Genomic DNA, 27,614 nt, shown 5'->3' with positions numbered 1-27,614 from the left:
CGCGAACTTACGTTGCTAAGCAACGGGCTCAACTCTTCCGCCTCCGCCTCTTCGGGCTGCCTGGCAGAGACAAACCAGCCGGGCTCAGCCTCCACGATCCCCCAGGGCGCCTCCATGCCGCTCACTGGCCGACTACCCAGTCCATCTACAAGCTACTACCCCAGCCCTCCCGTCGGGTAGTCGCGCCAAAGGCGGAGCTATGGTCCCAGCCCTTCCGGGTTCCCGTACCTCACCAGGGCCGGGAAGAAAGGAGGAATCGACGTGATCTGATGACGCTCGCCCCTCGGCGGCGAACATTGATGGTGTCATCGAGGGCCCGCCCACCCGCCGGCGACCCATTTCCGAGCTGCACCAGAGCATGAGGTGAGGGTCTGGTCGTGGAGCTAGCTGCTGGGCGACGCAGAGAAATGAGATGGTGACGTTGGTGAGATGGCGGCCGCGGTGCCCTTGATAGTTCGAAGAGGCTGAGGGTATGGTGGCGGTACGGGTCCGCTCGGGGCTGCTCTCCGCCTCGCGCTCTCTGGGCGCGGAAACGTCACGAGGTCACCCACCATCAGGTGCGGAGCCTAGGTCTGAGTACGGCGGAGTGAGGAGTGTTTCATCTTTTCAAAAGCTTTCCGATAGAGCCTTTAGCCACATTTTACATGCGGAAAGACGAGACTCACAATAAGTAATTTACCCAAGATCACACATCTGGTTAACTTCTATACCCAGTTTGAACCCTGACTGTGAACTTTGACAGGTGCTTTACAGGGTTCCCGGGCAGGGCCCTTTTTTCTGACACTTACTTCTTCGGCATTCCAGAAGGCAAAATTAATAACTGATACTGCTACTGGGATGTGCATATAACACTTAGCAAAGTTCTCGTCCTCAAAATACTGAAACCTCTAGTTATAGGCAGGACTTGTGGCAGTAAAACATCGAAGACATTGAGATAGATTAAGAGCGCAGGCACTGGATTTTAATCCTCGCTCAGCCACTTACCAGCAACGAGACTTCGGGTCAATTTACCTACTTCTGAGCTTTAGTTTACTCGTATACAAGATGAGAATGTGATACCACACACCTCCCAAGATTGACAATGTGCATAAAGCATTTAGTACAACATCTGGCCCATTAAGCATCCATAAGAATATCCTTTTAAAAATTGACATTGGTAAAATCGTAAATATAGTGACCATTTCGTTTAGAGATGATCCTTTAACTTAAACTTCAGCCTTCTAATTCCAAACATATTCTGTAGAAAATTGTGGGTGGGGAGGTTTATTGACTATAGGGAGGGTGATGGATCACTAAGCCCTAGTCCTGGCAGCAGGTGGATTGAAGGTTCAAATCTTCCAGTCATCCTGTCCTAGAAAAGATAGTATACTTCTCACATACCACTAAAAGTTTTAATTATCAGCATTTAGCAGGCTATTTAAAACAGTAGTGAATTTAAATTTTTATCCTCAAGACCTATTGTGAACATGTTAAGTTAGTTTGTAACTTTATGGTATTTCTCTTAATTAATACTTTTTTTAGGATCTTATGGAGGCCATTTGGATTCTCAAGAAGACTTCTCAAAGTGGAAAGCTGTAGAGTAACTGAAGCAGAATCATTGAGTCCACTAGCTTGGGCATCACTGATACAGAAGCTTAGCAGAGCACCTGGTATTTTCTTGTTGGATCAAAGAAAAAGATTCTCAACCATGCCTGAAACAGAAACAAATCAGAGAGACTCTGAATTGTTTTCACCCCCCTCTGATGTTCGAGGAATGACAGAACTTGATAGAACAGCTTTTAAAAAGACAATCACCATCCCGGTGCTTAAAGTGAGGAAAGAAATAGTCAATAAATTGATGCGATCCCTTAAAAGGGCAGCACTGCAGCGCCCAGGCATAAAACGTGTGATTGAAGATCCAGAAGATGAAGAAAGTAGACTAATTATGTTGGATCCTTATAAAATGTTTACTGATGATTCCTTTGAGAAGGGAGAACTCAGTATTTTAAAGCAGCTGAATGTCAGTCCACAGATATCTAAATATAACTTGGAACTAACTTATGAAAACTTTAAGTCAGAAGAAATCTTGAAAGCTGTGCTTCCTGAAGGTCAAGATGTGACTTCAGGGTTTAGCAGAGTTGGACATATTGCCCACCTGAACCTTCGAGATCATCAACTGCCTTACAAGCATTTAATTGGTAGGTGTGTCTTAGTAATATTCACATATTAGAAAGCAATTAGCAAGTTCTAATTTTTGTTAAAAAAAATTTTTTTAATGCCGAATTACAGAATCAGGACATTTTATCATTTTAATTTTAAGCTGGATCTTAAGCTACATATTCTTTCTTTTGAGGGCCATTTTGGAATACTCTTCCCAGAGTCATAGCAATCTCTAAATATCAATTCAAGCTTTTGTGTACACAATACGTAAGCATAAACTTGAATCACTTGCTTTTGTAGAACTCTTTGGCAGTTTATTATTTTGGTATACAGGACTTGTTAGTCCTTCAGGACTATGTTGAATGCTAGGTTTCGTGAGTGTTTCATAGTCAAAAGGGCAAGACACTGTTTAGTCATGCTTTCATTGATGCAGTTAACTGAGCCTCTTCTGTATGTCAGGCACCATACTTTTTTAGTGTTCCTAGCCTTTTAGAAACACTGCTGTGTATCTCTCTTAACTCTGTAGCCCAAAGTTGAAGCGTGGGTCTTTTATGCTTTGGGATAAGAAAGAACTAGAAGACTAATCAAAATCGCACTTGTTCTTATATAAATATTTAATTCCATGCATTCTCCAGATTAATTTTTTTTAATGTTGAGTAATTGTCAGAACTTCTGAGAATTATTTTCAGCTTTAAAATGTAGTGCTCAGTGTTTTGCATGGGTAGGATTTCAGAGCTATGCTATTACGCATTTCCTTTGTTTTTATTGATGAAAGGAGCTGATAATGCATAGTGATAACATAATAAATACCTAAGCAGATCCTTATAATTATGACCAGGTGCAAATGTCAAGTATAGGCTTTCCTATGAGTCATTGCCTATCGTAACTCAACATTCCTTTTAGCACTCTTATTTTATAAACTCTCTTTCATAAAGGGGCACTCATAGATTAAAAGTGAAATATTTTCATACAGTGGTAATTCTAAAGCTATTACTATAGACCTTCAGAATATTTTTTTTATTTCATTCATTTCAAACTAACTTCTGTACCTTAAAAATTGAGTTCTGATACCTGAAGCAGAACAAGATAAGAACAACTATTGACAAGAGTTTATTGACATTATCATATTCAAAATCAGGTACTTAACTATCAGAGAGAAATTGGACAAATTCTGGTTGTATTTAAGCATATTTGTATTATGGAGTACTTTATACTAACTTACAGATCAAGTTATCTTTCCTTATACAATGAGATAGTGTACAGATTCTTTTTTTTTAAATTAAATTTAACTTATTTTTTTATATAGCAGGTTCTTATTAGTCATCCATTTTATACACATCAGTGTATACATGTCAATCCCAATCTCCCAATTGATACCACCACCACCACCACCCCCTGCCGCTTTCCCCCCTTGGTGTCCATACGTTTGTTCTCTACATCTGTGTCTCACTTTCTGCCCTGCAAAACAGTTCATCTGTACCATTTTTCTAGGTTCCACATATATGCATTAATATACGATATTTGTTTTTCTCTTTCTGACTTACTTCACTATGTATGACAGTCTCTAGGTCCATCGACGTCTCTACAAATGACCCAATTTCATTCCTTTTTATGACTGAGTAATATTCCATTGTATATATGTACCACACCTTCTTTATCCATTTGTCTGTCGATGGGCATATAGGTTGCTTCCATGACCTGGCTACTGTAAATAGTGTTGCAATGAACATTGGGGTGCATGTGTCTTTTTGAATTGTGGTTTTCTCTGGATATATGCCCAGTATGGTAATTCTATTTTCAGTTTTATAAGGAACCTCTGTACTGTTCTCCATAGTAGCTGTATCAATTTACATTCCCACCAACAGTGCAAGAGGGCTCCCTTTTCTCCACACCCTCTCCAGCATTTGTTGTTTGTAGATTTTCTGATGATGCCCATTCTAACTGGTGTGAGGTGATACCTCATTGTACTTTTGATTTGCATTTCTCTAATAATTAGTGATGTTGAGCAGCTATTCATGTGCTTCTTGGCCATCTGTATGTCTTCTTTGGAGAAATGTCTATTTAGGTCTTCTGCCCATTTTTGGATTGGGTTGTTTGTTTTTTTAATATTGAGCTGCATGAGCTGTTTATATATTTCGGAGATTAATCCTTTGTCCGTTGATTCGTTTGCAAATATTTTCTCCCATTCTGAGGGTTGTCTTTTCGTCTTGTTTATGGTTTCCTTTGCTGTGCAAAAGCTTTTAAATTTCATTAGGTCCCATTTGTTTATTTCTGTTTTTATTTCCATTACTCTAAGAGATGGATCAAAAAAGATCTTGCTGTGATTTATGTCAAAGAGTGTTCTTCCTATGTTTTCCTCTAAGAGTTTTATAGTGTCTGGTCTTACATTTAGGTCTCTAATCCATTTTGAGTTTATTTTTGTGTATGGTGTTAGGGAGTGTTCTAATTTCAATCTTCTACATGTAGCTGTCCAGTTTTCCCAGGACCACTTATTGAAGAGACTGTCTTTTCTCCATTGTATATCCTTTTCTCCCTTGTCATAGATTAGTCGACCATCGGTGCACGGGTTTATCTCTGGGCTTTCTATCTTGTTCCATTGATCTATATTTCTGTTTTTGTGCCAGTACCATATTGTCTTGATTACTGTAGCTTTGTAGTATAGTCTGAAGTCAGGGAGTCTGATACCTCCAGCTCCTCTTTTGTCCCTCAAGACTGCTTTGGCTATTTGGGGTCTTTTCTGTCTCCATACAAATTTTAAGATTTTTTGTTCTAGTTCTGTAAAAAATGCCATTGGTAATTTGATAGGGATTGCATTGAACCTGTAGATTGCTTTGGGTAGTATAGTCATTTTCACAATATTGATTCTTCCAATCCAAGAACATGGTATATCTCTCCATCTGTTGGTATCATCTTTAATTTCTTTCATCAGTGTCTTATAGTTTTCTACATACAGGTCTTTTGTCTCCCTAGGTAGGTTTATTCCCAAGTATTTTATTATTTTTGTTGCAGTGGTAAATGGGAGTGTTTCCTTAATTTCTCTTTCAGATTTTTCATCATTAGTATATAGGAATGCCAGAGATTTCTGTGCATTAATTTTGTATCCTGCAACTTTACCAAATTCATTGATTAGCTCTAGTAGTTTTCTGGTGGCATCTTTAGGATTCTCTGTGTATAGTATCATGTCATCTGCAAACAGTGACAGTTTTACTTCTTCTTTTCCAATTTGTATTCCTTTTATTTCTTTTTCTCCTCTGATTGCTGTGCCTAGGACTTCCAAAACTATGTTGAATAATAGTGGTGAGAGTGGACATCCTTGTCTTATTCCTGATCTTAGAGGAAATGCTTTCAGTTTTTCACCATTGAGAATGATGTTTGCTGTGGGTTTGTCATATATGGCCTTTATTATGTTGAGGTAGGTTTCCTATATGCCCACTTTCTGAAGAGTTTATCATAAATGGGTGTTGAATTTTGTCAAAAGCTTTTCCTGCATCTATTGAGATGATCATATGGTTTTTATTATTCAATTTGTTAATATGGTGTACCACACTGATTGATTTGCATATATTGAAGAATCTTTGCATCCCTGGGATAAATCCCACTTGATCATGCTGTATGATCCTTTTAATGGGTCGTTGGATTCTGTTTGCTAGTATTTTGTTGAGGATTTTTGCATCTATATTCATCAGTGATATTGGTCTGTAATTTTCTTTTTTTGTAGTATCTTTGTCTGGTTTTGGTATCAGGGTGATGGTGGTGTCATAGAATGAGTTTGGGAGTGTTCCTTCCTCTGCAATTCTTGGAAGAGTTTGAGAAGGATGGGTGTTAGCTCTTCTCTAAATGTTCGATAGAATTCACCTGTGAAGCCATCTGGTCCTGGACTTTTGTTTGTTGGAAGATTTTTAATCACAGTTTCAATTTCATTACTTGTGGTTGGTCTGTTAATACTTTCTATTTCTTCCTGGTTCAGTCTTGGAAGGTTATACCTTTCTAAGAATTGGTCCATTTCTTCCAGGTTGTCCATTTTATTGGCATAGAGTTGCTGTAGTAGTCTCTTAGGATACTTTGTATTTCTGCAGTGTCTGTTGTAACTTCTCCTTTTTCGTTTCTAATTTTACTGATTTGAGTCCTCTCCCTCTGTTTCTTGATGAATTTGGCTAATGGTTTATCAATTTTATCTTCTCAAAGAACCAACTTTTAGTCTTATTGATCTGTGCTTTTGTTTTCTTTGTTTCTATTTCATTTATTTCTCTCTGATCTTTATGATTTCTTCCCTTCTGCTAACTTTGGGTTTTGTTTGTTCCTTCTCTAGTTCCTTTAGGTGTAAGGTTAGATTGTTTATTTGAGATTTTTCTAATTTCTTGAGGTAGGCTTGTATAGCTATAAAGTTCCCTCTTAGAACTGCTTTTGCTGCATCCCATAGGTTTTGGATCATCGTGTTTTCATTGTCATTTGTCTCTAGTTATTTTTTGATTTCCTCTTTGATTTCTTCAGTGATCTCTTGGTTATTTAGTAACGTACTGTTTAGCCTTCATGTGTTTGTGTTTTTTATGTTTTTTCCCTGTAATTCATTTCTAATCTCATAGCGTTGTGGTCAGAAAAGATACTTGATACGATTTCAATTTTCTTAAATTTACTAAGCCTTCACTTGTGAACCAAGATGTGATCTATCCTGGAGAGTGTTCTTTGTGCACTTGAGAAGAAAGTGTAATCTGCTGTTTTTGGATGGAATGTCCTATAAATATCAATTAAATCTATGTGGTCTATTGTGTCATTAAAGCTTATGTTTCCTTATTAATTTTCTATTTGGAAGATCTGTCCATTGGTGTAAGTGAGGTGTTAAAGTCCCCCACTATTATTGTGTTACTGTCGATTTCCTCTTTTATAACTGTTAGCAGTTGCCTTATGTATTGAGGTGCCCCTATGTTGGGTGCATATATATTTATAATTATTATATCTTCTTCTTGGATTGATCCCTTGATCATTATGTAGTGTCCTTCCTTGTCTCTTGTAACATTCTTTATTTTAAAGTCTATTATATCAGATATGAGTATTGCTACTCCAGCTTTCTTTTGATTTCCATTTGCATGGAATATCTTTTTCCATCCCCTCACTTTCAGTCTGTATGTTTCCCTAGGTCTGAAGTGGGTCTCTTTTAGATAGCATATATATGGGCCTTGTTTTTGTATCCATTTAGCAAGCCTGTGTCTTTTGTTTGGAGCATTTAATCCATTCAGCTTTAAGGTAATTATCGATATGTATGTTCCTGTGACCATTTTCTTAATTGTTTTGGGTTTTTGTAGGTCCTTTTCTTGTCTTGTGTTTCCCACTTAGAGAAGTTCCTTTAGCATTTGTTGTAGAGCTGGTCTGGTGGTGCTGAATTCTCTTAGCTTTTACTTGTCTGTAAAGCTTTTGATTTCTCCATTGAATCTGAATGAGATCCTTGCCGGGTTGAGTAATCTTGGTTGTAGGTTCTTCCCTTTTGTCACTTTAAGTATATCATGCCACTCCCTTCTGGCTTGTAGAGTTTCTGCTGAGAAATCAGCTGTTAACCTTATGGGAGTTCCCTTGTATGTTATTTTTCATTTTTCCCTTGCTGCTGTCAATAATTTTTGTCTTTAATTTTTGCCAATTTGATTACTGTGTGTCTCGGTGTGTTTCTCCTTGAGTTTATCCTGTATGGGACTCTCTGCACTTCCTGGACTTGGGTGGCTATTTCCTTTCCCATGTTAGGGAAGTTTTCAACTATAATCTCTTCAAATATTTTCTCGGGTCCTTTCTCTCTCTCTTCTCCTTCTGGGACCCCTATAATGCAAATGTTGTTGCGTTTAATGTTGTCCCAGAGGTCTCTTACGCTGTCTTCATTTCTTTTCATTCTTTTTTCTTTATTCTATTCCGCAGCAGTGAATTCCACCATTCTGTCTTCCAGGTGACTTATCCATTCTTCTGCCTCATTTATTCTGCTATTGATTCCTTCTAGTGTAGTTTTCATTTCAGTTATTGTATTGTTTATCTCTGTTTGTTTGTTCTTTAATTCTTCTAGGTCTTTGTTAAACATGTCTTGCTTCTTCTCGATCTTTGCCTCCATTCTTTTCCCAAGGTCCTGGATCATCTTCACTATCATTATTATGAATTCTTTTTCTGGAAGGTTGCCTATCTCCACTTCATTTGGTTGTTTTTCTGGGGTCTTATCTTTTTCCTTCATCTGGTACATAGCCCTCTGCCTTTTCATCTTGTCTATCTTTCTGTGAATGTGGTTTTTGTTCCACAGGCTGCAGGATTGTAGTTCTTCTTGCTTCTGTTGTCTGTCCTCTGGTGGATGAGGCTATCTAAGAGGCTTGTGCAAGTTTCCTGATGGGCGGGACTTGTCGTGGGTACAGCTGGCTGTTGCTCTGGTGGGCAGAGCTCAGTAAAACTTTAATCCACTTGACTGCTGATGGGTGGGGCTGGTTTCCCTCCCTGTTGGTTGTTTGGCCTGAGGTGACCCAACACTGGAGCCTACCCGGGCTCTTTGGTGGGGCTAATGGCGTACTTTGGGAGGGCTCACGCCAAGGAGTACTTCCGAGAACTTCTGCTGCCAGTGTCCTTGTCCCCACTGTGAGCCACAGCCCTCCCCCCCGCCTCTGCAGGAGACCCTCCAACACTAGCTGGTAGGTCTGGTTCAGTCTCCTATGGGGTCACTGCTCCTTCCCCTGGGTTCCGATGCACACACTACTTTGTGTGTGCCCTCCAAGAGTGGAGTCTCTCTTTCCCCCAGTCGTGTCGAAGTCCTGCAATGAAATCCCACTAGCCTTCAAAGTCTGATTCTCTAGGAATTCCTCCTCCTGTTGCCAGACCCCCAGGTGCGGAAGCCTGCCGTGGGGCTCAGAACCTTCACTCCAGTGGTTGGACTTCTGTGGTATAAGTGTTCTCTAGTTTGTGAGTCGCCCACCCAGGAGTTATGGGATTTGATTTTATTGTGATTGCACCCCTGCTACCATCTCATTGTGGCTTCTCCTTTGTCTTTGGATGTGGCGTATCATTTTTGGTGAGTTCTAGTGTCTTTCTGTCGATGATTGTTCAGCAGTTATTTGTGATTCCGGTGTTCTCACAAGAGGGAGAGCACATCCTTCTATTCCACCATCTTGAACCAATCAGTGTATAGATTCTTATAAATTTTTAAAGTGCTGACAAAAATGTAGACTTTGATTATAGGGCATCAGTATACCATTGCTGGTGTACTTTATCCTTGTAGCTTTTTCTGCTCTGGCAAATATTTGACATAAAGAACAATTTAAGTAAATGGACATTTTATTTAGATAAAACTCTAAAGAATCTATGTTTCTTTTATTTGTAAACATTATTTTGCTGGTATGTGTTTCCAAAGTGGAAGTATCTGTTTCAAATACACAATCAAGCAAACATTTGGTTTGAGGCCAATGAGGACAGGCTGGTGTTTTCTGGGACCATTTGTTCCCAAAGTCCTTACATCTCTTCCTTCTGTTTTTTAACCAGTTCCCTATGGTCTACCTGTTTGCTTACTGCTGTATTGATACATTTGAGAAGACTAAGTAAAAGACACGGAAAAATATTAGGTAGAACAAAACTCCTCAAAAATTTTTTCTTATAAATGTACCCACACATTTTTTGTGTGTGTTTGCATTGGGGGCTGTCAGACATTAACTTTAGTAATCTGTTGAATTTTTAGAATTGCATGCCTCTTTACACATACTAGATGCAGGTTTTGTCTATAAACCAAAAGAAAGTATAGTTCACATCAATTTCATACTTGCAGTTTTAGCTTTTATTTTGCAACCAAACAGCAATATTTATTATGAATTCTCTGCTTTTAGGCCAAGTTATGATTGACAAAAATCCAGGAATCACCTCAGTGGTAAATAAAATTAATAACATTGATAATACCTACCGAAATTTCCAAATGGAAGTGCTATCTGGAGAGGAGAATATGATGACCAAGGTATGGAGTATTTTATTGTCTCCTAATATAGTGTATATCAAGATTAATGTTTGAAATCAGAATAGATAACAAAGATTAAGAATATATAATAAATACCCAGTATTGATGAATATGTGAGAATGTGAGCATTTACATATACTATTGATGGGAGTGCAAATTTGATACAGTCAGGAAGAGTATATGGTAATATATTGCAGTTTTGAATAGACACATCCTTTGACCTAGCATTCCATTTATAGGAAGTTATCTCAAGGATATAATTGGACAAAACTGTAATGATGTACGTACTAGGTTCTGCATCATTTTTTTTTTTTTTCCTTTTTTGGTTGCGCCGTGTGGCATGTAGGATCTTAGTTCCCCACCAGGGATCAAACCCCCACCCCCTGTAGTGGAAGCACGGAGTGTTAACCACTGGACCGCCAGGGAAGTCCCTGCATCATTTTTATAATAATAAATAAAACAAAGAAATGGAAACAACCTAAATGTCATCAGTAGATAATTGATTACATTTTGGTATAACAATACAATGGAATACTTCATCATTAAAGATTATTTATATTTAGCTCCATACTTAAATTGTCCACTGACACGTTAAGTGACAAAAAATAAGTTGTAGAATAGTATATATAACATAGTTACATTTTAACTATGATAATTTTAAGTATGTAAATATGCGTATACACCAGAACATTAACAGTGAGCATATTTTTACTTGGTATAGTTACTGGTGACCTTTGTTATCATCTGTATACTTTTCTACTGAGCACATATTTCTTTTATAAGAAAAAACAAATCTATTTCAAAGAAAAAATAATTTAAAATATGTAGGAACAGATTCCTGGTATAAACCACTTTCTTATTTTCCACCCCCCAAATCCTCTGGAGCGTTGGATATAATAAACCTTTTTTAGCCCCTTAGATAATGACATGTTAAGATTATGTGAAATTTTGTACCCAAGCTAAGAAATAGGTTAAACTCTCTCCATAATTTTAATAACAAAAGCCACTCTTAAAGTGTTAGTCATATCTTTCAAACAGGACTTTATAAAACTCAGGAGAGAACTTATGCAAAATAATTTTAAGATTCTGGGCCAATATTTCTCCAGAATTTAATAGTGTCAGGATATTAAAATACCATTTACTACACACTTATTTTAGGTCCTGAGCTAAATGCTTTAAATATAACAAATCCTAAGAGACCCACAAGATAATGGTTGTTGTTATTCATATTCTCTTTATGCAGATGAAATAACTAGGAATGGCTGAGCAGAGTGTTTGGAGCAAGGCTTCTGACTCGAGTCCATGCATGGTCTTTCCTTGTATACCAAACCTCCACTGCCTACTACTTGTGTGTAATGTATGAGGTCTGTTATGGCAAGCAAGATTTGAATGTGAATCCTTTGGTAATAACAGTGCTTATCTCAGCTGACATGAAGATCTACTAAACTTTAGGCATACCCTGATTGAACATTGTGCATGTTCTTTTCTTGGTACTGACCCTTAGGGTAACAGATAGTATCATTCTTCTCATAAAGAACATCTAAAAGTTCTGAGAAACTTCTGTAATTTTATAAATGCCTTGTGATTGATTTCCTAAGTCAACTAACGCTTGTTCTTAAGGACATACTTTATACCTAATATTTATACTGTCAAATAAATGTAAAAACTCAATATAATTTCTTTGCTCCAAACAGAATCACATTTAAGTTTAACTATAGGAGCTCATGCAACATTTAAGTAGTATGTGTGTATATTGTGAGGTAAAAAGATTCCTAAAGTGAATCTGCTGAAAGTCATGCTTAACTAAGGTAGCAAGATATCAAAGACAGCATGATAAAACCAGAGGGATACTTAGAATCTAATTTTTTAAGCTAGAACTGTGATTCACACTAAAGAGCTTAAAAGGGGAGTAGAAAGGAGATTTCGGAAAAAGCATCCCAAGACATATTTAAGCATTCCAAGTTATATACCTAGAAAGAGTTTTAGTTGGCAGAATCATAAAGAAACATTTCCAATACTGGAACCTTAATAATATGGCCAGAGCATCTGATGTGGTCAGGAAGAAAAAAATATGTACAAATTTGGAATTAAGGTCCATGAAGAGAGAATACAGAAGATATCTCTATCATATTTATAGAACTTAGGAACTCTCTGGCCTTTGATTCTTCATCTATTAAAATAAGGGGCTTAAGATGATGGGTGAGGTCACATTCTACAACTATAATTTTAGTTTTGTTTTCTGTTTTCTATCATGTTTATGATAATCCCCAAAGAAATGCTTCAAAGTCTTAATTTTGTTCAAAACGTTGCTTCACTGTATGTATTTAGTTTATCCATGAAAATTCAGATTTGGGAAAGGAGAAAGTAGGGGAATAATTTGTTCTATACACTGGCTCTATTTATAGACATGAAACCTGCAAAGTCCAAGTAACTGTCTGAAAACATAGCAAAATACCTCCAAATTCAATGACATATGACACATCTATCATGACTCCCCCTGACAAACTGAAAACTAAGGAGGGAAGCTTGCTTGCTGTGTAGAAGTGCTGTCTGCAACTTAGCTACCCACCATGAAGATATGTGTAGTGTGTTCTTTCAAAGTATAGGTTTTTTTTCTATCAGGTGACAGGAGAGAGTATAATTAAGCCAGTCAATTGGCCTATCTGAAAAATTCCTAGTGTGATTGGAGAACCACTTTATAGCCCTTTAGGATGATGGAGAACCATTTGGCTTTGAAGAGATAACTTTTCTCATGAAAACTTCTAATGCAAGATATTAAGTGGCCTCAAGTATAGCATAAACACCAGAATTCTAATTAAAATGCCTTTAAATGCACTGCTTTTTTTGCTCTTAATAATACTAAATTTAAATGTGTGTATGTCTGTGAGTGCATCCATCCAATATCAGTGACTAGAACTTAAGACTAAGCAGTTTAACCAAAAGCATAATACCTTTTTCAGGTTCGAGAGAACAACTACACTTATGAATTTGATTTTTCAAAAGTCTATTGGAATCCTCGTCTCTCCACAGAACACAGCCGTATCACAGAACTTCTCAAACCTGGGGATGTCCTATTTGATGTTTTTGCTGGGGTTGGGCCCTTTGCCATTCCAGTAGCAAAGAAAAACTGCACTGTATTTGCCAATGATCTCAATCCTGAATCCCATAAATGGTTACTACACAATTGTAAATTAAATAAAGTGGACCAAAAGGTGAAAGTCTTTAACTTGGATGGGAAAGACTTCCTCCAAGGACCAGTCAGAGAAGAATTAATGCAGCAGCTGGGACCACTGTCAAAAGAAAGAAAACACTCTGTGCACATTGTCATGAACTTGCCAGCAAAGGCTATTGAGTTTCTCAGTGCTTTCAAATCACTCTTAGATGGACAGCCATGCGGCAGTGAGCTTTTTCCCATTGTGCACTGTTACAGCTTTTCCAAAGATGCTAATCCTGCTAAGGATGTTCAGCAACGAGCTGGAACTGTGTTAGGCATCTCCCTGGAGGCATGCAGTTCAGTTCACCTAGTAAGAAATGTGGCCCCTAACAAGGAAATGTTATGCATCACTTTTCGGATTCCTGCTGCTATACTTTACAAGAACCAGACCCTAAATGGAGGTGAGCAATTTCTGGGAAATTAAATATAAGCTGTAATACTTTTCATATAACTTTCTGGGGCTACATATATATTTTATATTATTTTTTAAACTTGGAAATAGGTTAAACTCATTCTAGTTAGATATTTCAGTTCAAGACCCCTTGCCATTCAATTGTGACTACTTTCTCACAATTTTACAAATTTTAGTATGATTTACTGTTCAGTCTAGTAGAAGTCTACTTCATTAAAATAATAAATCCGCAGGAATGTTACTATTTCATGTGTAAGTTAATTAGATTAAAAATCTTTAAAATGCCTGTATTACTTGCTTTTTAAAAGTATTTTCAAATGTTAAGTATCTTACCTAATATAGATTTTCTGGATTTGTTACAGACAATCATGAAGATCCACCTATTAAACGCCAGAGGACAGATAAAGACTTTTAGGAAGAAAAAACACAAATTGCTTCAATCACTTAATTGGAAATATTTTCTCCAGCTCCCCACTAGACCTTTATGTAGTGAAATATCATTTGTATGATTTCTATATTTTAGCATTCATTTACTTTAGTATTGAACCCTTATATTTTGCCCTAGCTGTCTTATAAATTGGGGATTATCAAATTAAAATTTAAATAAGTCTACTAAATACATTTTTATGTTATAATTTTATCATCAAATATATCTAATATTTTATTAGATAAATATGTTTAAATATTGTCTTTCTCTTGGGAAAATAGTTTCTGAAGGTAGGATAATTGCGTGCTAACTAGGAAAGAACTAATCATTTTACAGTCATCCTTAGTTGAAGAGTGTAGCTAAGTTTTATATAAGTACTCCTACACTATTACTATAAAAGTACTAACAAATGAGATTATTTAGATCAGAGATAGGCAGACTATGTCCAGCAGGCCAAATCTGGTCCACCACCTGTTGTTGTATGGCAAGTGACCTGAGAATGGTTCTTACATTTTTAAATGGTTGAAAAAGAATCAAAAGAATAATATTTTGTGACGTGAAAATTATATGAAATTTGAATTTCAGTGTCCATAAATAAAGTTTTATTAGAACACACCATACTCATTTGTTTACATACTGGCTATGGCTGCCCTCATGGTATAACAGCAGAGTTGAGTAGTTGCAACACAGATGGGATATGATTCTCATCACTTCATACTGCTGCTCAGCACACTAGAAATCACAGTGACACAGTTATAACTCAACAACATTTTGAGTGCCATGTGTATTGCCAAGCTATAACATTTTATTTTACTATTACCAGTACGTATCCCTCATTCCAAAATAAGAAAAGTGGCCATTCATGCTTGCTTTTAAGGCACAGTAGAGTGTGAATTTTTTTGCCATTGAATTAGATGACAAAGCATCTATACCTGAGCTGAAGTACAATATACTTTGACATTTCTCAAAGAAGTACTCATCACAGTATTTCCAACTCACAGGCAAGCAACTGTCAGAAAAATTAGGTATTTAAACTGGAAATTCATGGCAGAATTTCTTCACAAAATGAAAGTGAGGCTACAACCAAAGTAAGTCTCCAAGTGACTCTTGTTAAACCAAGCAAGGAAAACCATTTACTGTCGGTGAGTTAATTGTGTTTGAAAGCAGCAGTCTAAGAAATGTGTCTGGAGAAAGCAAGCTTGTCTAGGACTGTTGGCCTTTTGGCAAGGACAGTTGCTCAGAGTTGAGAACATTGAGAGCACCGTCAATAGTCAGAAAGGTAATGAGTCCAAGTAGTTCTTTACTCTTGATGAGTTGATAGACATTACTAATACTGCTCAGTTCTTGTTTATTTGAGGCGTCAATTCTGACTTTGAAGTTACTGAAGAATTAGCCTCTATGAATACTCTGCACGGAACAACTGGTGAATACTTTCAAAGAAACTGAGAAAACTAATTCTGTAAAACCTGAAGTAGAATCTGATGTGTTATAACTGATGATGGTTAAAAAGAAAAGTGTGAGGTAGAAAAAGCTCTAGTTGGAAAAATTTACAAAGCTTATGAAAATGCACGGTGTTTAAAACCTATAGTTATTCACTATATTATTCACCAGCAAGTACATTGCAACAAATATTTGAATCTATCATGTGTTAGTGAACCAGTAATGTCAATGATAAACTTCATTTGCTTTCATGGACTTTAACCATCCTCAGAGTCCTTGAATTTTGTCAGAAATTGAAGCTGAATTTCTTCAGCTTAACCTAAGTTTTATTTGCTTAGCAATTGTAAGGTATGACTGCAATTTTTGGGGGTCATGGACAAGACTGAAATTTTTCTTAAGAAGAATCAACCTTAAACACTTCTAAAATACTGAGTGTCTTTGGAAATTAGTTTTTGCTAAAGACTTGATAATATTTCTCAAAGATATCAACCTACAGTTACAAGGCAAACATAACTTTAATGTGAAACATACTGCAGTAGTCTGAAATGACTACAACTGTACATTTCTCATGCTATCAAAAATTAAAACAAGAAACAAGATTTTCATTCTCATAAATTAGCAGTGGATATATTTTCTGAGTTCAGCATTCTTGGAACCTTGGTGCAAATGCAAAGGAAATTTCCATATTTCAAAATCCATTTAACTACAATTGAACTTCCATCTGATCTTCAATTGGAAGTGATTGATGTGTTATTGTAATGACATGCTAAAAGGCAAATACCAAGGGATTAAGAATCTCATAGTTTTACAAATGCCTTCCAAGTGATGTATATGTTCAGTTAAAATCACATGTTCTAGAATTTGGCAGTATCTGTCTGAAAAGACTTTTTGAAAGATGAAATGTGTAAAATCTCATTGCATATAACCATCAACATGTGATCAATTAAAATTCATTTTGATGATAGGAACACTTAGAACCCCAATCAAAGGAAATGTAATTCTCCAAAAAGCCCTACAAAAAATGTACTCAATTGTATTTTGAAGTCTGTTAATTTAAAAAATTGTGCCAATTTATTGTATCTCTTGTATCTACATAATGGCCTCAGTTCTGTCTCTTGGCCCACAAAGCCTAAAATATTTACTCTCTGGTCCTACAGAAAAAGTTTGAGGACCCCTAATCTAAGTCATTAATTACAAACTCAAATGCCTTCAGAAGCTAGGTAATATAAATAGATGACGGCAATAAATGGTAAGAAGTATAGGGAAGTAATGAATTGGAGCTTCTATTCCTTATCAAAGGACACTTAAAATGGTTTTGGAGTTCAACCCAACCTATCCTATGCAAAACCTTGAGGGCTAATTCAGCCAGGGATTGCTAGTTTGGGACTTCTAATTTTCTTCCTCTCCCTCCCCTCCAAGTGTATGTAGGTCAAGGGTCAGCAAACTTTCTGTAAAGGGCCATTTAATATTTTAGGCTTTCTAAGCTATAAGGTCTCTGCTGCCTCTCAACTGCCATAGTAGTCCAAAAGCAGCCATAGATAATACATAAACACATATTCCAAAAAAAAAACTATGAACACTGAAATTTTAATTTCATATGCTTTTCACATGTTAAAAAGTATATTATTCCTTTGGCTTTTTCCAACCTTAAAAATATACAGACACCAACCTTAACTCATGGAGCATACAAAAAAAGGAAGCCCCTGGATTTTGCCAGGGGTCTACAGTTTTCCTTCTCCCGATCTAGGTGAAGATAATTAATTTGCAAGTAGGCATAAGAACTTTTTTCCTAGTACTGTATTGATACATCCATGTGCTAGGCTATACATATTAAGTGTGGGTGCAAATGATGTTCTTATTCATATGTAAAGTGGTAAGATCCATTTAGTCACCCCTTAATTAGAAAAAATATGCAGTATATAATTGTAAAGAAAACAGAATTCCTGGGGCTTCCCTGGTGGCGCAGTGGTTGAGAGTCTGCCTGCCGATGCTGGGGACACGGGTTCGTGCCCTGGTCCGGGAAGATCCCATATGCCGCGGAGCGGCTGGGCCCGTGAGCCATGGCCGCTGAGCCTGTGCTCCGCAACGGGAGAGACCACAACAGTGAGAGGCCTGCATGCCGCCAAAAAAAAAAAAAAGAAGAAAACAATTCTTTAAATGCTTCTATTAACACACTTTAACCTCTCCTCCTTTTTCCCTCAGAGTGGATAAGTGAACATGTGATTATTTCATTATTTAAATTTGGCTCATCCTGAACTTTTTGATGTGATACCTAGTAACTGAACTCTTGGTTAATCCACTAGAAAATGACAGCTAGAGCACTCATTAGGTAGAATTTTTTAATTTTGTTAACTTTTTGACAAGTTTTCTGCCACCTTAATTAGATTTTGAAATGATTATTCCAAACCACCTGCTGACAGCCTAAAGGTAACTTCTAAGAGAAGCTTAACTCAAATATTTATTGAAAGAAATTAAGGAATACTAAATAATAATGCATCCTAATTACCAAGTAAATGTATTCAATCCATTAATATCTGCATAAAAGGGAGTGCAGTTAGCAGTCAAATCATGTTCTACATAATGAATTCCTCAGGACTTCTCTCAAGGATATCAACACCATTATTTAGTTGATGTCACTTATATCCCATATAAGAACTAGATACTTGATCTGTAAAATTTCCTGGAAGTCTTAAGAAGTTTGACTACTCAGATTTGGTTTTGCACAGCTGTTGTTTATAAGTTTGACAGTTTGACAGTTATCTCTAGAACATGGACTCTGCAGTTTAACCGCTTGGGTTCAAATCCAAACTCTTCTCCTTTTAAGAGGTATTGACCTTTGGCAGGTTGCTGAACCTCTCCATGCCTTAGCATCTCCGCCTGTTAAAATGGGGAAATAATATTAGCACTGTTAGAAGGATTAGACAATTCAAAGCATGAAGCATAGTGCTTGGCATATAGGTTAATGCTCAGTAGTTGTTTCTGTGCTAGTGTTATAAAATATTAAAAGACTTATTAAATTCATGTAGATGAAAAGACTTGTACAGCCTTTTGTCTCTGAGAGAGGAAATCACTGGGAGGATTGGGGATAATTTCATCAATGTAGAATATTTGTTATTTAGTGAATTGTTGCCATTAGGTTATCTTTCACCATTCCCTTTGATCTAATAGGGTCAGTTAACTTCTAAACCCAACCTATTGAACAAAGTATGGCCATAGTAAGGGCAAAATAATTACAAACATATCTAGGTGGTGGAATTTAACTGATTTGCCAAATCAGGTGCAGGCAATTTCCACAATAATAAGGTAGGCTCAAAAAAAAGTTTTGAAAGCCTTTGAAATGTTTTGTTAATAATTAGTTCCTTCCATTTAAATACATCATACAAGGTACTGAGAATAAATAATAGTGTTTCTTTTTTAAAGACTGGATACCTTACTTTGGCAGCTGAGTACAGAAAATCTCTAACCACAAGTCCAACGTTCTCACTATTCTTTGAACAGATTTATGTATTGTACTTAAAATGCTAGTCCTCTATTGGGGAAAACTAATAGATATGAGAAATAGGATGCAGACTAGTAGAGTTATAGATAGAATTAGACTTGGATAAAAAACTTTTGTTCTAATTTTGGCTTTTTACTAACTTGTGTATATGATCTTGGCCTACTCAATTATTCAATGCCTTGGTTTTCTCAATTATCAAAGATAGTTAGAAGTGTTATAAAGATGAAGATGTACTCCTGAAATTAATACCTACTTAGTCAAATAAGATGGAGCTGTTACATATGGATATTCCACACTAATATAACCCACAAATCTTGTTTCACATAACTTTCCACTCTAACAACTGTTGTAATGGAGATTTAATAAAAAATCCTTTAATTTCCTTGAGAAACAATGTCCCATACCCAGTTGTCTAGGTAACAGACTCACACAAGGTTGAGATGCTACAAATATATATCCTATCCACATCCAAACTCTTTAAGCAACATTCTGGGTATACTAAAAGCCTTTGAAGTTTCAACAGAAACTGTACCAGAGTGTGCAATTTACTCATAGGGAAATTTCATTTAAAATATATTCATTCCAGTCTCCAAGGTTTCATCATAAAATGAGCTCACATTGAGGTGAAAGGTGCCTTTTAAGTATTAAATTTTATTAACTTACTTCTTTGAATTTGTCATGAAAGCAGGTTAGTACTCTGGTTTAGCCTAAGCGAGGCTCACAGCTGGGAACTATAACACATTGATCAAGGTTCGTCTCACTTTCCACTGCTCAAAACAGGCACTGAGTCCTTAATGTTGAGAGACTGACATTATCACAGGTCAAGTTTTACTTGCCACAACCTGTTGGTAGAAGGAAATATATCCACTTGTCTGGACTAGTATTAAGAAGACATTGGGGAAAAAATGGAACATTTTATGAGAAGAAATAACAGACTTGGATATTAACACTAAGTGTCGTATTCAAAATGGCATTTTTAATGTGTGTTCAAGTAAAACACTGTAATAAGAGAAAAACCACAAAACAGTATAAAGTCTAGCTTTATTTTTTAAAGGATTTTACAAGTCTATCAACCTCAAACATACACAGGTGAATTATTCATAGCTTCCATTAGATGAGTCTTAACAGCTTCAATCCCTCTCAGAAAAATATAAGTAAAAAATAAATCTTTTTCACAAATATTTATCCACTATATTACTCAGCTTAGTTCTGAAATTTGCTCTCTATAAATACTTTAACACAGCTGCTAGTGGTAGTACTGTTGCTGTACAGCTGCACATGGCTATAATTTTACAAGTCTGCTTTACTTCTGCTAGCTCCCTGGTTCGGCTCCAGGGTCCAAATCTTATAGAGGAGAAATAAAGGTTAACTGGGCTGCCAGAAAAGCCCACTGAATGCATCCTGTAGTGCTCTGTGACAAGCCAGAGAAGAAGTATAGCCTCCAGCAAGGTCCTGTGGAGAGGCAGCTCTGACATGGTTTAAATACCTAAAACAAAACAAAAAGTGTACCATTGATATAGAAAGCACATATAAATTGGTAACACTTTAAAAAGCAATAGTAAAACTGATTCAAATGTTAAAGAAGAATTCTAAGGCTGAAATGTTCAGACTTTATAAATGCATTATTTCCTTTTAAAAGGAAACATACCAACTCTAAATTATAAAGCGAATTACATTAAGATCTAAAAACAGCTCTGAAGGAGGTTTCAGAAATAATACTTGTTTTTAAAATGTTCCCTATTCCCAATTTTCAGAACTAATCTATTTTGCTGGCTCTTGTTCGGGTACCTAACTGCCGCTCTCCTTCCTGGCATACTCTTAATAAATAAATGCACATCATAATACTATTGTATTACTAAAATTTTACATAAATATGTTCTGAAGAAAATACGTAAACAAGTGATAAAGGGGAGAGAACACACTAGTTACTTCAAAATTACTTCAATATTACAAAAATATATTGTCTCCCTCCTTACAGGAAAGGAAACCTTAGAAAATTACATCCAAAACTGAGCTTGGGTTCAAAAGAATGTCCCAATTAGTAAATACAGAAGAGTCTTTTGAGTCAATCTCAAAAGGCTGTAACAGATACTATTATTCTTCAATTACACACATGTTACTTAGCAATTAAAACTTTCTACCTTGATAAAGGTACACAAACAGCCCTAAAAAATGGGATAATCCTGGCCAAAGAGGGACAACTTCTTAGCATGACTACCAGCACTGTCAGAAAACAAGTATGTCCAGCTTTGCTTTAATGCCTAGTTTAAGAAACCACATTGTTTCTTCAGGCCTCAGGAAGTAAAGGAGCTTCATCCACCTAAGAATTACAGGTATAGCAAATGAATAAATCAGGTACCAGAACATTTTAATAGCTTGGAAACTTTTCTATTCATTCATTCAGACTTCCTGTGTGTCAAAGTCTTGATGCATGAGCAACTTATTATTTCTAACATAATAACAAGTCTGTTTTTCATTTGTATCCATGTTTAATAAGCTTGTGTGATTAAAAAATATATGGCAATACAAGAGGCCAAATAGAAAAAGTGGTCAAAGTAAGACACAGCATAAGCTCCTGCAATTGGCTATAATTTATTCACACTGCCACAAATCAAGGTGTTAATTCTTTGCTTCTCTGCCAAGGGTGAAAGGGGAAAGTGAAAGGAGAAAGGAAATGAATATTTATTGAGCAACAATCTCCAAACTTTTTTGATAGTATATTTATAGCAGTAAAACTATTTGAGCGTGCAGCTCTAAAACTTGTATACTTGTTCATAAATTACATGTTTATATATTATATACTATTACATAGTATATACACATAATATATTAATATAGTAAGTATATTATAAAATATATATAATATATAATTTGAAACATTTAAAGGATGAAACCAAAATGTTTAAATAAAAGTTCTAATATTTTCTCCCTACACCCCATCTTACATATCCTGGTGGGATGCATCTCACTTTGGAGACTACTGTTATTAAACAGTTGTTGTCAAACTCTTAATAAAACCTTGGGTATCACGGGATTTAAATAGGGATTCACCAAACCTAATACATGGCCACAAAGGTATCTGCTTATTACCTCCCAGGATAAAATAAAATGTCCACTGTTAAGACTATGATGCATGAGAAATGAGGTAAGTGTTAAATCACCTCAGAAAGTCTAAAAATTAACCTGGAACAGCATAAAATCAATTTCTCTTCATTGAGAATTCAGTAACTATCACACAAATAAGTGAGTAATATTTTTACAGGTATCTTGAAAATGAAAATGTTCCATTCCTGACACAAGTTTCCAGCTAAGTTTTATCCACACCCCAGATAGCGTTGTATAACCCTTTTCTCTTTCCTCAGACCCTCAAAAGCACAGTCTTAGCTCCAATGGCTCTTTACTCATGGCAAAATTCAAGTACCACAGTAGAATGTGTCAACCTTACAAAGCCAACTATCATAAATGAGAACTGGTTTTCATAACTGAATACAAACCACTGTGCAACTAGCTGTTTTAATTCATCACATTTTGGTATAACTTGCTTCTGGGAAAGTTGAGTCATACCATCTCTGGCTTGGCAATTCAAGCATAAACTTGCAGTGTACATACAACTTTTTATATGTTATCCTGAGAAACCTGAAACAGCTGCACTGCTGGCAGGAAAACATAGGACCACCAGTAAAATATCCAAAACAGTTGCATCTTTTAATTTATGACTGTGCACTGTTTCCATAAAGAGTATATAAAACAGTTCAACTTTTTATAGGTAAAATGTAATAAACAGTCATACTTATTGATGTCATAAATGTGTTTTTAAAAGTTTATTTAAAATGATTCATTAGTGTTTGAAAACAGTATTTCTTGAATACAGTCATAATCTAGAGCAATGAGCAAATATTTTAAAATTTGAGTTATTAATGCTAATTTGTAGATTCTCACTGCCAACATCAAGTCCATTAAAATTTCTTTGCATAGCATTGAAAAAAATGCATTTCCTTTCTAGCAATCACTTACATTAAACATATTTGTAAGTATGATTCTTTAAAGACCTGCTTATTTACATTACTGTTTTTGATCTCTAGGGCTGCACAAAACAGTTATTATTAAATATTTCGACCTATTTTCACCATGGCAATCTACATTAATTTCAATTTTAAAAAATAAAACAGGTCATTCTTGTTATTCAACTGTGGGCTTTTATTTTCTAAGTATCTTAATGTTCTTAAACCCTTTAATTATTGTGGTATACCAAAGTATTTTGAAGGATCTGCAACACTGAAACCACACAATGAGAATTTAGTGTTTTGCCTATTTTTTCACATTAATCCACATCTGTGTTGATTTAATTCTTTCATGACCATTACAAGTACATCACTGAATAGGATTCCTGGGGTTTCTGGCAGAGGTCAGTATCATTTCATGTACACCTTTATACAACAGAATAAGGAAGAAGTCTTAGCCAAATTTATTTCCAAAAGTCAAGCTCAGTTGGATTTTGGAGCCTGGAGGTAATTGCTCTGACTATTTAGCCAATCCCAGGACAGTATTTCTGTTTTTCATGGGTTTATTTTAAATACCTGTAAATCTTACAAGCAGAAACCAGGAAAGAAAAAAAAGAGGTTTGCTTATTTTGGTACCTATACCTTATTTTTACTGAAAGCAGACTAAACTCAAAGATTTAAAAATCATACCTTTGATTATTTTCTTTAATAAGGCTAAAAAAAAAAAGTATGTTTTCAAAAGCATGTCTAAGATAATTCCTGTACAAAGGGCATCTTATGCCCTAATTTATACTACGTCTAAAGGTGCCTTCCTTTGCCATTACCCATCAAAATCTCTTTCAAGCAGACTTTGGAGAAGGAGGAGGAAAAGGAGGGAATGGATCCTGAGAGGGGAGTAAAGGATTAAGCATAAGAAAACCACACTTGAAAGCCTGTTCCTGAACTTTGATTTCCTACACTGTCATTTTCTTCTGTTACATTTAGCAGCTTTTGCTCCCAAAGAAGGTGGTATAATTTACACTTAGCTTCAGAAAGACTTCATTTTCTCAGTTCTTTAACATAAGAGAGTTCCTCTGAAATTACTCTTTTACTATTTCCCTTCCTTTAAAAGCCCTATATTGACCATATGGCTGAAGTTTTGGACTCAGCTCATTTTAGTGCTATGTAACAATTCTTTGAGTTCTCAGCTAGGGGCAGAGGGCAGGGGTTGTCACTCAGAACCAAGAGGCAGCACTCTTCCCCTCCAGTCATAACCTCCTCATGAAAACCCTTGAAATGCTTTTGGCTCCAGAGAATCAAAGAATCTCAGAATTTAAACTGAAATGAAAATGTGAAGTTCATATTAGTTTCCTCCACCTCAAATTACCAGGCCCTATGGAGAGTTTAAAAATTAAAAAAAGTCCAACTTTTTAACTCCATTGAGTTGTAAAGTTGGACTGGTTCAAACTAAGAAAGGGAATGAACTCTAGAGACTAAGACTTTCTTTTTACAAGGTGGCCCATTTTTTAAAGTCTGCATTTAAAGCCATCATGCGTTGAAAAGACCAGTTCCAAGTAGTTCTGCCTCCCAGTCTGCAAAATTCAAATCTAAGTACCATTAAGAGAGATCAGCTAACACATCTCAGCTGTCAAGACCAAGAGCTCTTATAAGAAATTCAGCCAAAGCTATAAAAGATTTCCCTTAACAGCCTGAAGTCTATCTCAAGATTTAAAAACAATCAGAGCAATGATGTGCTCAGACAATTATCACTAAAATGCAGAAGCATTCTAAAAAACTGAGGTTAGTGCTCAGGTGTCCTAATCCAATCACAGTGTCAGAAAAACAGATAAACTGTCTACATAGAGAAATTGATAACCATATATTCTAACATAAATGAGGAAAGCGCTACAAGTCAGAATTACTGTCCATAATTCTGAGGGCAGTTTGGTCATAAAAATACATGGCTTCATGAACTGCAACCAAAAATATAACAAATTCCACAAACAGTCATGATGCTACTCTTCACTTTATTATCTAGCCAGCAACTTGAATAAACTACTTATTAAAGCTGATTTCAGACTTACACTAACATAATTGGTAATCAAATGACCAATTATTCCAGACATTTAGACCATCTGAACAGCAAAGCTCAGATTTGGAAATTAAAAGCCACATTGCTCCAAAGTAAGAGATAATTACAGATTGCTCAGATAAGTCTTTCTGAATTATAACTGAAGCAAACTGTACAATTTATTACTATCAAAGAACACACCAGGAATTTTAGGTCAAGATAGCTATTACTGAAAGTTAATGTAACTACATAGTGAAAGGAATACTTTCTTGATTTGAGTGTGAATTACTGAACACATAGATGACATAGCCCATTCTGGTTTGCCTAATGTAATGTTTTACTATGAATTCCATGCTAGTAACAGATGTATGCCGGAAGTTTCATCACATCTTTATAAAAGAAGAATGAGTAATTTTTCCCCAAGTGTGGGACAGGTAAAATGCAAACATTCATAGGTATGCAGCTCATTCATTTTTCAAAAAATAAAAAATTACTCAGTGTCTACTATTTGCCAGGTATTGAAGCAACTCTCAGAATAAAACAGACAGAAAAGACTCCATGCTCTCATGGAACTTGTAATTCAGTAGGGAAAAAAAAAAAAAAGATGTTAATAAATATCATGAAAGAGAAAGTGAGGGCTCTATGGGTGTGGATAAAAAGGGAAACCAATGTGAACAAGTTTAGAAAAGGCCTTCCTAAGGAAATGACAGTTAAGCTTAGATCCAAAGGATGAGGAAACAGCGCATACTGAGAATACAGGGAAAAGGTCACTCCAGCTCAGGATGAGGCTAGTGATACAGGCAGAAAGTATCCAAAAGAAGGCCTTATAGGAATGTTAAAAACTTCAAATTTTATTCAAAGGGCAATGGGAAGCAACTAAAAATTTGTCAGGAACCTGGTAATTTAAATAGGCTAGTTTGGCTGCACAGTGGATTAGAGAAGCAGAAGTTGATTATAGAGACACTCCATATGAGAATGTTTCTCTATTCCAGGCTTGAGACAATGGTTCCTGGATTAGGGTGGTGGCAGTGGAAATAAAGTACTAGTTCAAGAGATATTTAAGGACCAACTGAATATGGGGGAAGGGGAAGGGAAGGAGGAAGTATTGTCAAGCTCAACTTCCAGCTACCTAGTCAGGTATAACAGAAAAGATGCCCTCACAGAGATAATGGAAAACTGGAGGAGGAGAAGCAAATTGGTGTGGGACAAGAGAAAAGGGAAAGATCATGAATTTAATTTTGGACTTGAGTTTGGAGTGCTTATATAAGAATACATGAGTTGAGATGCAGAATGGTAGCTGGATATATGCACCAAGTGCTAAGAATAAAATTATGGAATGAACATAATTTGGGAGTTATCAGTATTTAGATGGTATCTGAAACCATAAGAGTAGATGCTTAATATTTAGGGAGAGGAGACAGAATGAGAAGAGAGAAAGGACTAAGGCAGAGACCTAGAGAACTACAACGTATAATCGTATGACAAAAGAAGCTGTGGTGGTTAATTTTATGCATCAACATAAAATTATATTGAATAAGCCACAGGACACCCAGATATATGGTTTATCATTACTCTGTGTGTGTATCTGAGTGTCTGTGAGGGTGTTTCTGGAAGGGAATAGCATTTGAATTGATGAACTAAGTAAAGCAGATGGCCTTCCCCAGTGTGGGTGGGTATTATCTAATCTGTTGAGAACCTGAGATTAACAAAAAGGTGGAAGAAAGTTTAATTCACTTTGCCTGACTCTTTAAGCTGGAACACTGATCTTCTCTTGTCCTTGGTGCTCCAGACTGGCATCTAGACTTGGACTAGCATCTACACCGTTGGTTCTGTCTCAGGCCTTTGAAATGCACCCTGGTTTTCCCAGCTCTCCAGCTTATAGATAGCAGATCATGGGACTTTTCAGCCTCCATAACTGTGTGAGCCAAGACCTTATAATTTCCTTCCTTCCTTCCTTCCTTGCCTTCCTCCCACCCTCCCTCCCTCCCTTTCCTTCCTTCCCTCCCTTCCTCCCTTCCCTCCTTTCCTCCATCTCTCCCCTTCCTTCCCTCCCTTCCTCTATTTCTCCTAATGGTTCTGTTTCTCGGGACAATCCTAACACATAAGTTAAGATATTTTAAAGTGAAGGGTGTATTCAGGTATGGTAAATGCTGCCGTCCCCTGCCAATATCTCATACACTCTCCTCCCCTGGACTTGCACAGGAGGTAGATGCAAGGGAGGTATAAGCCACTTGGAAAAGAGTTAGAACCTGCTACTTGTGCCTCTCCCGTTCTTGTAATTTTAGGGTGGTAATAATAGCAGACAGGGACAGAAAACCTACTAGATTTCTCCATCGAGGGGCTCCAAGGGGCCTATTCCTAGTATTGGGTGGGCCAAAAAGTTCGTTCGGGTTTTCCATAACATGTTATGGAAAAACCTGAATGAACTTTTTGGCCCACCCAATACTTATAGCAGTAGTGTTTCTTACAGCAAAAGAA

The 27,614-nt window shown here is 36.4% G+C and overlaps 3 protein-coding genes across 7 annotated transcripts in view; 1 reads left to right on the top strand and 2 right to left on the bottom strand.

The window, feature by feature from the left end:
- SLC38A6 (solute carrier family 38 member 6) overlaps window positions 1–475 on the bottom strand; it is a 92,519-nt gene extending 92,044 nt beyond the window's left edge. The window contains 2 exon segments of the mRNA XM_022570441.3: window positions 12–176; window positions 178–475. Of these exon segments, the coding sequence (XP_022426149.2) occupies window positions 12–176; window positions 178–360 (348 nt within the window). The 5' untranslated portion in view covers window positions 361–475.
- TRMT5 (tRNA methyltransferase 5) lies at window positions 68–27,505 on the top strand. 2 transcript variants are annotated; one of them, XM_022570433.3, is made up of 5 exons: window positions 68–363; window positions 1,522–2,177; window positions 9,969–10,093; window positions 13,054–13,708; window positions 14,082–27,505. In XM_022570433.3, exons 1-5 carry the CDS (start codon window positions 359–361, stop codon window positions 14,132–14,134), a joined length of 1,494 nt encoding a protein of 497 aa, XP_022426141.2. In that variant the 5' UTR covers window positions 68–358; the 3' UTR covers window positions 14,135–27,505. The 2 variants fall into 2 exon arrangements, with proteins under 2 accessions (XP_022426141.2, XP_022426142.2); XM_022570434.3 differs by having other exon boundaries at window positions 78–557.
- The window catches only part of MNAT1 (MNAT1 component of CDK activating kinase), a 230,940-nt gene continuing 205,135 nt past the window's right edge, over window positions 1,810–27,614 (bottom strand). Inside the window, exon 8 of one of the 4 annotated variants that reach the window (XM_089907781.1) lies at window positions 1,810–19,927. In XM_089907781.1, coding sequence (XP_089763907.1) covers window positions 19,900–19,927 — 28 coding nt within the window. In that variant the 3' untranslated portion in view covers window positions 1,810–19,899. Of the gene's footprint in view, window positions 19,928–20,107; window positions 20,572–27,614 lie in introns of those variants that run through there. The other 3 variants (XM_022570435.2, XR_016392185.1, XR_016392184.1) reach the window with 3 other exon arrangements.

The sequence above is a fragment of the Delphinapterus leucas genome, chromosome 2 (assembly GCF_059928025.1).
Source record: "Delphinapterus leucas isolate spDelLeu-1000000601 "Yukka" chromosome 2, BTC_Dleu_Yukka2, whole genome shotgun sequence".
NCBI classification, from domain to species: Eukaryota; Metazoa; Chordata; class Mammalia; order Artiodactyla; family Monodontidae; genus Delphinapterus; species Delphinapterus leucas.
This window is presented reverse-complemented; position numbering and strand designations above follow the sequence as displayed.

Bases quoted from the DNA above. Each gene is read 5' to 3' on its own strand.
- TRMT5 (XM_022570433.3), top strand. The intron at 10,094-13,053 runs GTATGGAGTATT...TACCTTTTTCAG, and splicing joins AGGAGAATATGATGACCAAG to GTTCGAGAGAACAACTACAC. The intron at 13,709-14,081 runs GTGAGCAATTTC...GATTTGTTACAG, and splicing joins GAACCAGACCCTAAATGGAG to ACAATCATGAAGATCCACCT.